Source organism: Populus alba, chromosome 6 (assembly GCF_005239225.2).
Source record: "Populus alba chromosome 6, ASM523922v2, whole genome shotgun sequence".
NCBI classification, from domain to species: Eukaryota; Viridiplantae; Streptophyta; class Magnoliopsida; order Malpighiales; family Salicaceae; genus Populus; species Populus alba.
In genome coordinates, this window is record NC_133289.1 from 4,040,420 (window position 1) to 4,055,208 (window position 14,789).

Sequence of the window (14,789 nt, forward strand, 5' to 3'; positions counted from 1 at the left end):
TCTTGATTTTAACAATCTGATCTATTTTTCCTAACTAATAAAATAGCTAGTAGCCTATACCTAATCCCTAGTAGGCCAATGTAGTCAATTACTCATACTTGCAAAAAATTCATTTCTGTAGGTTTGAGAACTTCCATATATTTAAGTAAATATAAAGTGCAATGATATTTTATAATAATAGACTTTGAAAATATATATGTTAAAAATGTTAAGAATAAAGAAATTATTAATTTTTTACCTTGATGGTTAAGAGGATATATATAGCCATTGAATCTTGTCATTTTACTAGAGTGGAGTGGCTAAAGAGTTGGCTAAAGAGTTATTCCATCTTTATAAATTAATTTTATATTGTGAGTTGTGGTTCACTCCATTTATCCAATTACGAGATAAAAACATGATAAATCATGATAGATTTTAGTGTATCTAATGATATTGATAGAGTATATACTTTTTAATTAAATTTACTTATTGAGAAATAATTCATCATGTAAAAATTTATGGAGGTGTGACATTGTCATTAGGTATCATGTTTGAATTCATGAGTGTAATGGATTCAGACATTCATTAGGCTTCTCAAGGTACAATTGCAAAACATTTTTGGGCTCGATATTCATAGGAAACATGTGTTAGGCCAAGTTGTTGGGCTTGATAGCACCTGCCGAACCCAACTAACTAGGCCTAACATGTCTATGTTGAGTTATATCTGGGGTTGGTGTGTGTTAATCTAACCTGTTTAAAAATCCAGAAAAATGCATGTAAATGTTAATTTTTCTCAATGCGGTAGTTTAAAAAAAATATATACAAAAATATATTGGTGTGTATGCGAATAAAAACTAGTTTGTAATGACACGTAATCATTCTCGGTTTCACATCTTCCGCCAACAATGTGACATTTACGAGCAATTATGGCTGGAAATATTTTCCTCATTAATTTGACAATAAAAAAGAAAAAATGAGGCTCAGAAGCTGCCCTGGCCCATTGAATATGACTCTGTGTAAGGAGAATCATAGTCACATTAAGTTGCTGTCACTGCCCTCTAACCTAGCTAGTGGTCTCGCATCACATCGCTTTAAATAAGGAAACAGCTGGATCGAGTCACAAAAGCAAATAGAATTCAATTAATTATTCAAAGCATCCTATTAAAATTCAAATCAAAACTCCATTAATTTGTGATTAATTTGCAATCCAGCAACCAAAATTCGAATACTTATTGAAATTATGCCTATGCAAGTGATTTGTTAGTTGTTTACAAGTCATTACATGATGTGTCCTTGGCTGTGCATTAAACGAAGAAAAAACACAAGCTGCTCAAATGATTTCGTGTAAGAAAGCACTATAAACAGGACGAGGAGTTCACGTACCTTGAACTTTTTTCTTGTTTAGACTTTAGAGTAAAACAATTGACTTCTGTATAATATATTTCTTTGAAGGCACAAACAAAAGCAGCACGACGTTACACGAGCGAAGGCGGTTGATAGGACAATGATTTGGAGATTACAATTATATATATTTAGCGGCTGATATGATATGATATGATATCATGATACCTACCCACTATAATATCTTCACTTGCTACGGATGTTATTTATTATGTTTACTATATAGTTCAGTGCTTACCAATTATTCCACGATCAGAAAGGACCGGTCATGGGTGGTCTCCACCATGATGACGAACCCATTTGAATTTACCACCTTGGATGGCTAAACCCTAGATTTTGGCTGTTAATTGACCTCGGACTTCAAACTAGTTGCTGATCCCCCTGTTATGTGAAGTTATTGCAATGGTGATTCGAGCACTTTCACCTAAAATCTTCTTTGGATGCTTCAACAATGAATATAGTATGGTTAAGTGTATAGCAGACATTCATCAAAACCAGTTATTTCTTGGGACCATCAGAGATTATACGCTGATTGAAAGCCCACACAGAAACAGAGGTTTAGAAGTTGTCCACGGCGCTCAGATCCTAGTCAGCGTCTGACGAGGCAGGCCTGTCTAATAATGACACGTGTTGTCGTGTTCTTGTAGTGGACGGCACATGCTAAGATTTGTGAATTTTAAAAAAAAAAATGAACAGTAAAATAAAACTAATAGCAGAATAACCTGGTTTTTTCAAAAAAATAGCGAAATAACCTGGTATCATCAGTCTGTCGTGATATTCATAGATCCTGTAGTTTTGAAGCGCGATAATTTACATGATTGCACCGACTTATTGCAAAATTAAATTTTTTTGCCGGTGTTTTAATAGTTGCCTCAGTTTCAAGATATGATATTTATTTAATATTGTATTTTTCAATCATCACTTTTTTTATATATCGTGTTTTGGAACTACAACACGTATAAACAACGCTATCTTTTTTTAAACAATTGCAGTTATATTATTTTATTAATATGTTAAATGTTCTGTGCTAAAAGTACAAAATAGACAAGTTTTGTTTGTTTAATTAAGTGTCAAGTGGTAAGGAATATAAAGGACGACTCCTCAAATCAAGCTCAAGAACATCACAAGACCTAATTAATCTATAGCCTGAAAATATGCTTGTAACAGCAAATAAATATTCTGTAACAGCTACGACAATAAGACCAATGTAAATGTGCTGTAATTGCTAGGCTTAAATATTTTAGCTTTCTTCCCTGGAACAGAGTTTGTACACGTGCATATATTTTGATACAATCAATTGTCGTTGTGCGTGGAAAATTTGAGTAGTTTGCCGTTGCCACCAGCTGTGGCGTATCCGGTAGATCGTGCAGTTCTTCAGACGTGAGGGAGTATTGTCTTGCCCGGATTGGTGTTGTAATTTCACAAAAATCAATGTTAAAAAATAATATAAATCATATCTAGAATTTTATTTAATGATTTAAATTATTAGGTTAAGATAATTTTTTGACATGGTATCATGAGTCTTGATGACTAAGTAGTTGTGAGTTTGAATTTCACCATCCCTATTTATTTGATAAAAACATTAAGCACAAGGTAATGCGAGCTTGTACAAGTTTTGAGTTCAACGGGCTTTCACTTAAGGGAGTGTGTTAGAGAATAATATAAATCATACCCTGTAACCTCACCTAACATTAAATTATTGGGTTGAAATGATTCTTTGATAAAATCCAAAATCATCAAAAACGTGCATATAGAGTGAGATCACCGTCATCAGAGATAGGATGATCGATTTGTGCAATGCAAGAGATTTAACTTTGTGGAGATATACTCCTGAATGGATTGTTTTTCTCGTTTAAGGAATGTGAGCTACCTCTTCTTTAAGTTGCATGTATAGCTCTGGTGCGAGACTTGCTTGCATGCAAAGTATTTAATTTCTGCCATGCTTCCTTTGAAGTTTTGGAGGTTGAAATGAAAGGAGTGATCGTGGAAGCTGAGATGGCACTTGGGATTAGTTTATCCTGCCTTGTCCAGTTATTTTTATGAAGGCGTGATGTAGACCTGTAATTTTTTTATTTTACAACTTACCATCACAAGTGTCATCCGTTTGTGGACAAGGATCGATCGATGGCTACCGGTGATATAATTAATGTAGCTAGAAGATCATATCCAATTAAAAAAAGTCTCAAACTGTGCACGCCACCGTGGAGAAGTGGAAAGGGTGAGCTTGTCGTTTATTTGGGCTAAAATATCGAGAGCAATCAATGGAGTATCGATCGGGGATGGTGGAGTGGAGATCGGAATAGTCTCGTTGGAGTAACGCTCTGATGCCTTGATGAAGATATTGAAGATGTATTATTAATATGTTCTAATTACAATTATGATACTCATACGAGCAGTAGCTTAAAAATAAAATAATAATTCTAACTAATTAAATTTTAAATTTATTTTTTATAATTATAAATTCGAGTTTTGTCAGAATTACTAGAAACTTGATTATTAATTTTAAAAATTCTATATTACAACTAGTAGATTTGATTATATAATATATATATAAACATATAAAATTAATCAAGATTTTATTTATTTTTATAATTACTAAATTCAAATAATTACTTTTGATATTAATTAGTATAAACTAATCCAAATAGGGACATTGCATTGTAGAATCCCCCCTTTTTATTATTATCTTGGTTCAAAATTTATGCCTCGGCATTTGCAATAGGGAACAAGGGGATTCATCTAGACGATGGTAACCTCCATGGATTAGATTCGGATTTGAGACCATTTGCAGTGCATTAGCCATTTGGTCTCTATCCTTCCACCCTTAGTTGGGAGTAAATAATGTATCAAAGTCTGTCTTCATGTATGACTTTGCAACTCTCTTAGGCTGTTCTCAAAATTATCTTGCTTTGAAAACGACACCGCTGTTGGTAACTTATTTGGATCTACCACACCTCCATGTTTATCATCGTGCTGTCTTTGAAATTCATCTCCATCAATCGATCTCATGCCCCCTTTTTTTTTTCTTGATGTCCATGTTTTTAAATTTGGAGGTATTAGCACACAAAAATTCCAACAAGGAATTCAATCAACTCCGCGATTCATTCTTGATTACTAAAATTCAGAAAACTTAGGATATATTTAGCAAAAGAAAACTATTTTTTCTTTGTTTCAGTTTTTTTCTTAGTTTTTCATGTTCATATATAAAAAAAAACAAGAATCTTTTCACAAAAAAACGTGAAGATTATATATAACTATTTTAATAAAAGATCGAGACCATGATTTTCAATAAATAATTATCTTAATATTTATATTTCTTATAATCTAATTATAAAAAAAAAATTGATTTTATTTTATTCAAATTAAGAATTATCTTTTAAAAAAATACCGTACTTATTAACTAAAAAAAAAAAATTCATGAACTAACAAGATATAAAAACTTAAAAGAAAATTAATTTCAATGCTTTACATATATATTATTCATTTGAGAGAAAAAACCGTGAATAATCTTGAAAATGTGTTTTTCAAACTCATATAAATTTGAAAAAGCTAGTTTTTTTTTTTTTTAAAAAAAAAATTTCTTCAAATGAAAGAAATATCGTATTTGAACAATGAGTTTTAATTTTTCTTTATCTAACTTCAGTTTTCCAAAAATGAAAACATGACTATGTTTTTTAATAACTCGTCAATATTCTTTATTCTCGAATCTTCGACCTTTTCGAAGCATCAATAATACCAGATAAATCATATAGATTTATCAATAATTGAATTTGAAATAACCCTTTTATTCGTCCATTAGCATCGATGCATTCCGGGGCCAACCATCTAGGACGCTTTCAGACAAGTGACCAACCACTTAGTACGAGACACAAGTTCATCCCTGCTCGTGTCTTACAATTTGTGACTCGTTTCAAGGTGGACCGACCACCTTAAATATTGATCAAAGAGATTGACCTAGAAGGGAAGAAGATAAAAATCCATAAATCATAGGTCACCATCAAACAATCAAAGCCAAGATCGTGTGGCAGGGAAGGGAGGACCAGTCCAAGCATGTGGTTGTACCATGATGAGAGGTATGAAAATGGAGGGGGGAACTTGCAAGATCACACATACTTTAATGGCGGTGGCGAACACGATGATGTTATCCTTTGACCAAGCCACACAATTATTTGTACAAGCGTAGTGTGCTAAGCCACATTGTTTTCAATACGACCAGACAAGTGGAAGAAGATGTAATTACGGTCCAAGGTAGCCTCACCCAAATTCTAGTACCTTCATTTTCAACTCAATTGCTCGATTTTTATTTTATTTTTGGGATCATGGTTAATTGACCTCTCTGTGGGTCCAATTAGAAATTTGGTTTCATCACAATTATTGCTCTTGCAAGTCCAATCATTAATTGCCTTATGTATCATATTCAAGATTTAATACAACTCAATAATTGAACAGTGAAAGTGCCACAATTTTCAAGTATTATATATTCCTAGATATTTTTTTGGATCATACTTGCTTCACCTCTTTGTGGGTCCAAATATAAATTTCAGTATCATAACAGTAGTATATGTGCGGGGCAATTATTTTTTTAGCCTTAGATTTTGAATGATGAGTAGGAAGAACAAGACGTCATTCTTAATTTTTATCGATTAAAAAGAATTGAAATCACCGTTTAGTATTTTTATTAATAGGAATCTTAAATATTGGTTTTCAAAATCTTAATAAAAAGACTTGCGTGTAGAAAAGACAATATCATTTCAATACATTTTATATAAAGCAAGATGCAATGTTTATTTTTTTTAAAATAAACTAAAATATTATTGTATTTTCTAATCATTAGTCTTATTTATTGATTAAAATCAGTCTACTCTAAGAGTAGGACATGATTTTATGGGTCAAGTTTTGTTATTTTAAAATTTAACATATTTTTTGTATTTTTTTTCTTTTAATATTGAGAAATATATTATATATAAATTTACAATCCATGTATTGAAACAAAATAATTGTTTGATATTTTTGAAATTTACTTTAAGTTCCTTGTGAACTTAATAAACTTATTATTAAACTCATGATGCATGAAAAAAATATGAAACCATTTACAATTTATTAAAATTAGAATAAGATCATGTTTGAAAAAACACTACAAAAAGTAGAAATACAAGGCTTGAGATATGTCTTGAGATGTGTTTGCCAAAAAAGCTTTAAGGACCTAAAAAATGCATTTTTCTAGTGACAAGTTCTGGCTTGCCAAACGCAGCCTTAGGCATTAAAAGCTCAGCCCAGCTATGTGGACGGGGCTTCTTAGCTTGGCCCAAAGGTAACGCAAGCCCTGTCATCCAAGCTTGAATTAAAACAAGAGAGACAGCCCAAAGACTTTAAGCCTTTTAAGTTAAATGGTTTTGTATGGAGCACAGGCCATGAACACTAATTAAAAAACAGCTCACCCCTAAGAAGATCAAAAACAGGCACTGCCATAGCAAAATCCAGAATTCTTCAGGTGTTTTAGAAACCAAAAGCAACTTAGTTTCATTCTTCCTTGCCAATTAAAACCATTACTCCATAACTTTATTTGATGACACAATATCACATGCATATGCTGACAGTGCAAAAACATCAGTGACTCGTTTAAAAAAAGGAGCATGGAAATTAATCAAACCTATTGCTGTATCATGCCAAGAAACGTTGGGTTTGTTTTTACTAATCATATTTTATGGGAATTGACGACTGTTTACCTTTTGTTCTTACAAATCATGTAACGCCACCTTCATTTTGCAATGGAATGGTCCTCCTGGTCTCTTGGCTTTCAACGCTTACAGACCTTCTTCTTCCCTCCCGTTTCTCTATTCCTTGTTGCTTAAAGTGGTGGAAAAGCTGGTTTTTTAAAAAAACTAGGGAGAATGATGATCCAAAGGTTGTCGGTCTGCTGGTGTTTAGCGGAGAAGGGAACCATATATGAACGAAAGAAAGCAACAGCGAGGGGTTTTGGACTAGAGGGATCACAGTGATTTTTTTCTTAGTTCAGGGCTTGTTTCTTTGTGAGGTGCAAAGTTTCTTAAAAGCTGAAAGCCAAAGCTTGAAGTATGAAATGGCAGTGTGGTTATGGCAGTCCCGGTGGTCTCTTCCTTGAATTAACAGGGCTGTTATTTATAGGAGATGAGAGAGGTCTATGAGGTCCTAACCCTTTAACCCTCTTGAATTGATCTTGCCATTGATAACAAGCCAATAACCTGTACTCTCGAACCAGATTGTCAAAGACTGGTTGAGTCAGTGACTTTAGAATGGTGTTGCAGCGGCTATGGGGCGTCCACTCGGCGAAAACCATGCTGGGAAGTAGAACAATGTCAGGGCTACCATATTAGCATGCCTTTTGCCTTACCTAATGCGTGAGAGGACATTAAATGGCTCTGCAAAAAGGTCTTCAGCCAGATCCTTCACGGGAGAAATGAAGAAGAAAATGAACAGTGGTTTCAAAACGACACTGTTTTGTTCTTTTTAATTCATTCTCTTCTTTATTTGCAAAGTAGTCTCTCATCTTTCAATTTCATTAACTTGGGCCGTTTTTGGTTGATTTCTCAAGATTTATTTCGATTAAGTCCCTGATCACGTCAATTGTGACCCTCAAGTTTCAATATATTTTACAATATGGTACTTGGTCTTGAATAGTTTTAATTTCATCCTCAATTAACCTTTAAACTTTGTAATTCTTTCAATTAAACCCTTGATTGTACCAATTAGACTACCCAGAGTTTCAATTGGGTCCCTGATCTTCCAATGTTTTGCAAAATGATATGCATTAGCCTCCAAACTTAATGTTTCTTCAATTGAATCCTTGATTGAGTAAAAAAAAACTCATTAGAAGTTTAATTAAGCCCTTAAAATTAATTAATTAATTCTTTTAATTTTGGTTAAATTGACTTTCATATTTAATTTTCATTTCAATTAAGTCCTTAATTAAGTCAATTAAAACTATCAGAAGTTTAATTAAGTTCTTAAACTTAATTAATTCTTCTAGTTTTGGTTAAGTTTTTTCAATCTTAATTTTCTTTTCCATTAAGTTTTTTTTCAGCCTATTTGGTCAAAATATATCACTTTGATTATTTCTCTAGGTATTTTGATATATTACAACTCAAGGGTGATTTATCTCTTTAGGTTTCGAGATTTTTGGATTTTGGATTTCTAATATTTTTTTTTGAATAAAAACATTTATAGTCTTTATAAAAGAATTCTAAAGAATCTACAATTGGGGTTATAACAACAATTATGACTATTACAAGTCAAACATAACCTTTGTATCATATTCATGATTTAATACCTTTTCATTTGAGAATAGAAAAACTCTTAAAATGACTCTAAAATTATATAAAAAAATCCATAATTAAAATATCATTTAAATAAATGCTTTAGCTTGATGGTTCTTCTCCGGATTATACATGACATGAGGGTGTGTGTGTGTTTGTATAATTCATCATTTGTTTTTTATGATTCTTATATTGGGATGAGGAGAATTTAGTATGCTGTTAGGTCAGCTTCAATGCTGTAAAAAATATTTTTTTTGACACAACAAAATATAATATAAACTTATATCATAAAATTATAAATAAAATTTTAATTAATTTTATATCAACAATTCTAGCTAAGTAGTAAATAACAATATAATATAATTAAAAAAAATGATATTTTAGTAGGTTTATAGTTTAGGTAAATAAATCATCATCATTATTATGTTTAAAAATTTAATTAGAAAAAAAATTATTTTAATTAAGGTTAATACAAATTTATTTAAAAAAAAACATATATAGTATAAAGCATATTTGAAGCGATTTGATGTAAAAAAACAGATAGGGAGACATGGAAGCATTTTGAAGTGGTAAAACAGGTCGTCAAGGAAACAGCTTTGTTAGTTAAGCCACTTTATAGCTCTAAGCATCGACTGCAGACTGCAGAGGGCTTAGGAAGTGAACCCCGGCGGGTTTTTTTCTCTCGGAAAAGAAAACAAAAAACACAGGCGATGCATATATCTTGAATTTGTGCCAAGGTTCCTGGCACGTCTCACCACCTTTTGCAACGATTTTAACTTGTATTTTACGAAGAAAAAAAGAAAAAAAAGATTTTATTTTGGAATAGAGGAGAGAAAATTGCCCTCGATGTGCTCTGTAACATCCGAATGAAAGATTCGATCAAGTTACACCTAACAAAAGGTAGGTGATGCATTGATACTGGTATTAGCAATTTAACCCATATTTACAATACAGCCCCAGCAGCCCTTCACCACTCAATTCTCCTATCACTCTCACAGCAAACAAATGGAAAAATCACTTCTTCAATTAGGGCAAAGGTCCCTGTTAACTGTAAAGATTTTAAAAAGAAACCAATTGTAATACTATAACATATGGGGGGAAGCACCTTCTCTATAGTCTTGTTGAGTTATCTACCCTCATTGGCCAATTTTAATGACCCGTCCCTCATTAGTTTCAGGCTCAGACTGTTGAACCGCTCGCGCGAGTACTGTCTCGATGCTTTCCTCCAATCTGTTCCGGCCTTCATCATTGTGGTAAACTCCTCGTAACTTATTTTCCCATCCTGCAAGTTCAGATAAAGGGGCTCAGGTTTGATTCCATGCATGTCAAAGTTAATGGAAATAAGCACGTTATGAAAACACTATCAAGACAGAGACATTTCCAGGTGGACTAGAGAGTTGCAGAAAAAAAGCACTTTGTATCTATGCTTAAAGCCATTATACAAGGGGGGTTTTATGTATATAAAACAAGGAAAATATGCATCTGTGTGTGCAGAGGAGTCAATTTACATCAAACATAAAATATGCATGCCATTTTTAGATCCAGAAACAAACCAGCTGGTAAGAAAATAGGACTGACCTTGTCTGTGTCCACATCGTTCATAATAGCATTAATCACTTCTTCATTACTTCCATCAACTTCATCAGCCAAGGCACTTCTTAGCTCATCAATTTCTATGTACCCACTTTGGTTTTGATCGAAGAATTTAAAGGCCTGGTGAAGGTGTTCATCGTTCCCCATCTTTTTCAGGTGAACAGTAATAGCCACAAATTCTCCATAGTCCAGATAACCATCTCGATCTATGTCACCCTGTTAAAGGAAACTTGTCAAGTTTATGGCAGAAAATAGCGGTTATAGAGGGTTTTTTTTTTTTTTTTTCCATCCAACATCAATGTATAATAATAAAAAAAAAAGGTAAAAAAATCTAAATTTCATGACTTACCACTTCCATTAAAATTTGAAGGTCACTCTCAAGGACCTGGTGGCCAAGTTTTTGTAATCCAACTCTTAGCTCATCAATGTTAATCTTGCCTTTGTTGCCAGTATCCATCAGTTGGAATCCCTCCTTTATGCCAGCAGCTTCCTCCACTGACAAATGCTCAGCTATTACCTGTTAATTTGACAATGTAAGCAATGGAAGATAAAATGTAAGGAAGACAGGTCTCAAACTAGAATCAACACCACATCCAAACAATATCAGTAAAGCAAAAACCAAGTTTTCTTGAACTGGAAAGATAAAAATCACTAGTTTACATATTCTATCCAGCAAATTCTAAAGACATTACCCTCATAGCTCTTTTCTTGAGTTTGTTCATAATAGAGAATTGCTTGAGCTTTGATCGTACTGTTTCACCTAAAGAAACATTAGGAGCCTTCTTTGCATTTTGCAACCAAGGGTGATCTGCATTTCAAGAACAAACAACTTAGAAGACCAATGTTTCCATGAATTTCAGTTTTGGGATTTTCCAAGCAATATCATCGTATTATCCAAACAATAAAAGATCCAAAAGCATGAGAAAACCATTTCATTAGAAATGAACATTACCTAGCACTTGTTGTGCTGTAAGCCGGCACTTCGGGTCAGGATCAAGCATCTTTCTCACAAGGTCTTTGGCATTATCAGAAACTTTGGGCCAAGGATCCCTCTTAAAGTCAATAACTGACCTAATAATTGCTTGTGCAACTCCCTGTTCAGTTTCTGCAGTGGAGGTAGAGTTTTATTAGTGAAAAATACCAACACCAGTGTATAATGCATGTATGACTAAGAGTTGTTCCTGAGCACCTAATGAAAACAATAATTGTGCATACAGTTGAAATTTCTTTAACCAAAACAAAATACCAACCTGCCCAGAAGGGTGGAACACCACAAAGTAAGATGTAAAGTATTACACCAGCACTCCAGACATCTACTTCTTGGCCATAATTCCTCTTGAGCACTTCAGGAGCCATGTAGTATGGACTTCCAACTATCTCCGTAAATTTTTCACCTGAAGAAAGTAAACCTTCAGCCAATATACAAAAAAGGATGAAAGCTAAAAAGTAGAGCTATAAAATGGAATAGGTTAGTTCATAAAAAAAATATGCAATAGGTGATGGGAAGACATTACCAGGTTTGAAAAACACTGACAATCCAAAATCAATTGCCTTCAAAGGGGCATTCTCCTTCTTGTTTCCAAACAAAAAGTTCTCAGGTTTTAGATCCCGATGCATCACCCCGTGCTCGTGGCATATCTGGATCATGACAAAACATATCCCAAAAGCATTAGGACTCTGCTAACTGAATATAATGCGTGCAATTTGGAAGCAGTAATGTCAATTGAGAACATTTGCTGTAAGTTAGAAAGGAAGGGAACCCTATTTGGCCCTTTAACTGATTTTGGACAGCATAGAAGTTATTACCAAAAGGTTATCACTGTGAAGCAAATCCCATTGTCAGCAAAAGAGTTTAAAAACAGCAGTGAGAAATCAAATGAAGAATAAAGGAAACCGATAAAACCAAGAGGGAGGAACCAAACATTTCTACAGTGACGGCACAGTTACACACGAAATTTTTTTTAAAAAAAAAAAAAAAAAAGTGTACCAAGAGAGGAATCAAGATTTAATGAACAATAGAGGTTATTCAAAGCAAGCAGTAAGCACAAGAAGCAAGGGAAAAAGGAGGAAATCAACATAAAGAGAATCCACAGTAAAAACTATAAGATTTTCAGATTGCCAGAATCAATATCTGCCACATCTACTCATCAAGACAAACTATCTCCTATTTTCTGCCGGATAATATTCACTAATCACTTGCAAGAGAGTGCATTTTTATCAAGTGCTTGTGGTCCTGGACCTCTATACACCAAATAAAAAACCATATTTCCTCGGCACACAAGTAGCGCTAGCTACCAACCATGAATTCAAGATCCAAAAGCTAAATTCATGTACAAGCATTTAAAATTGAAACATCTACTCACAAAGATTCAATCATGAAAACTTCAAAAAAAAAAAGATAAATAAATAATAACCACAAGAGTATCTCTTTACCTGAACAACCTCCACAATGGTCTTTGTAACACCTGCGGCAGCCCTCTCGGTGTAATGTCCTCTAGCCACAATCCGGTCAAACAACTCTCCTCCTTCACATAACTCCATCACCAAATGAACTGCATTATCATCCTCATAAGTATCCTTTAAGGTGACAAGATTAATATGCTGAGGCATACGTTTCATGATCTCCACTTCTCTCCTTACATCCTCTATATCAATATCTGTCTTTAACTTCTTTTTAGAGATACATTTGCAAGCAAAATTCTTACCGGTCTCCTTATCGGTACACAAATATGTGATTCCAAATTCACCCCTGCCTAGTTCTGTACCAAGTTCATATCTTTGCTCAAGTTCTTTTCCTGTGGGGTCTTTTAACACAATCAGCTTGTGGCCTCCATCATGGAGCCCATAATCTAAGGCAAATCGGTTATGTTTCTTCTTGTGCTTCGTTTTCTCAGGGTTTCCTGATGGTGTTACACAACAATTACCCATGAATGAAAAACAAAATAATAAAGAGAAATTTTCTGGCCTTTTGCGGGGTACTTGAATTTCAAGAAAAAAGAAACGGAATTGGATTATTAGATCAATCAAAATCCAAACTTAAGCTACAAATGATGAAATCTCAAAACAGAAAACCCAATTCTCAACAGAATTTGATCCAACAAATAAAGGGTGATGCTTGATTCAAGAAAGAAAATTTTGATTTGCAAATAAGTTGTTGCCTTTCCAAGAAATATAGATCAAGAGAGAAAATTTACAAGGAATTCAAGACAAGAAATGAAAGGAGAAAGGAAGGTGGGATTTATGGGAAGGAAAGGGAAGGTAATGGGTTTGATAAGAGGAATTTACAAGGCAACTACCACTGTTGTATTGTTTTATACAATCAAGAACTCATTCAACAAAACAACATGGGATTGATTTGGTTCAAAGAAAGAAAAGAAAAAAGAGGTCAAACCTCTTTCCCATTTGACAATACATCCCTTCCCATTTCTTTCCTCTTCTTTTGTTAAAAAATTTAGGGAAAAATTAATTTAAAATAAAAATATATAAATTTTCATATATATATATATATATATATAACAAGTTGAAAAGCAGCTCTAAATGGGTTATTACAACAAAGTTCAGATTTGTAATTTTTTTTTGTTTGATGGTGTAATCAGAATTAATTAAGCTGATAAAGGTAAGTGTTTTTTTTTTAAAAAACAATAATCATTCTTTGAGCATGATTTTATATTTGCCCCTTTGGGTTGCCATGGTGATTTTGGAATCACCTTATATGGAATGAATCGGACGCGGATTCTTCGCCATGTGCCGCGTGCTTAATTCGTAGTCTAAAAATAAAAAAGGTATGAAAGAAAAATATGGATGAGAAATTAGAAAGACTTTTTTTTTAATTTTAATTTCGTTTTACAAAAACTTATACGAAGGCATTCCCTAAAATGAAAGTTTAAGAAAATAAAATTGATATCTCCCAAGCATACTTTAGTAATTTTCAATTGATATATCTTTATCCTTTTAGTTTTCTAAAATTAATATTATTCTAAAATTTTATATTTTATATTTTTTAATCTCTCAATTTAAAATATAAGAGAGAATATCATTAGATCTCAATTAAAAGGAAAGAGAATTATATGATGTCATCACCTTCATATTTAAAAAATATATTATTTAATGTATATCCAGATTTTAAATTCATTATTATTATTATTAGAAAATACATTAGCAATATTTAAATATTTTTTATATTAAAAAAATAACTTTACATGTAGTTGATTCTAAAAATACAACAAATTGTTTAAAAATGCTCTAAAAAATTGACCCAAAAACAGTATCCAATCAATCAACCATTTCCTTAAATGAAAAAATTTCAACAATTTCACTCTTAATTTTGCAATTCTACTGTGAGTATAATGTTGTATTATTTACTTTATTTTTTTTATTAATGTAGTTATCCGAACTAGCTTATGTGTATCTCGACTAATTTTTACGGATCTTGAAATTAATAATTATATGTAAACCTCCAATAGTTTTAAAGTTTGTGAGACTTGAATTGATATTTACATATAAAAAATAAATATAGATTCTAAC

The 14,789-nt window shown here is 32.7% G+C and overlaps 1 protein-coding gene across 1 annotated transcript; it reads right to left on the minus strand.

Annotated features, from left to right (window-relative positions):
- Nucleotides 1-9,546: 9,546 nt before the first annotated feature.
- Nucleotides 9,547-13,704, minus strand: LOC118053201 (calcium-dependent protein kinase 32). The gene is made up of 8 exons (XM_035064378.2): nucleotides 12,699-13,704; nucleotides 11,780-11,903; nucleotides 11,516-11,659; nucleotides 11,218-11,370; nucleotides 10,958-11,073; nucleotides 10,615-10,782; nucleotides 10,251-10,481; nucleotides 9,547-9,954 (listed from the first exon to the last, which is right to left on the minus strand). The coding sequence occupies exons 1-8, from the start codon at nucleotides 13,191-13,193 to the stop codon at nucleotides 9,799-9,801; spliced, it is 1,587 nt and encodes a 528-aa protein (XP_034920269.1). The 5' UTR covers nucleotides 13,194-13,704; the 3' UTR covers nucleotides 9,547-9,798.
- Nucleotides 13,705-14,789: the final 1,085 nt, after the last annotated feature.

Excerpts from the sequence above, each read along its gene's own strand:
- LOC118053201 (XM_035064378.2), bottom strand. The coding sequence starts at position 13,193 with ATGGGTAATTGTTGTGTAACACCATCAGGAAACCCTGAGAAAACGAAG. Across the intron at positions 10,482-10,614 it reads TTCAAATTTTAATGGAAGTG|GGTGACATAGATCGAGATGG; the intron begins GTAAGTCATGAA and ends TTCCTTTAACAG. Across the intron at positions 9,955-10,250 it reads ACGATGTGGACACAGACAAG|GATGGGAAAATAAGTTACGA; the intron begins GTCAGTCCTATT and ends CTGAACTTGCAG.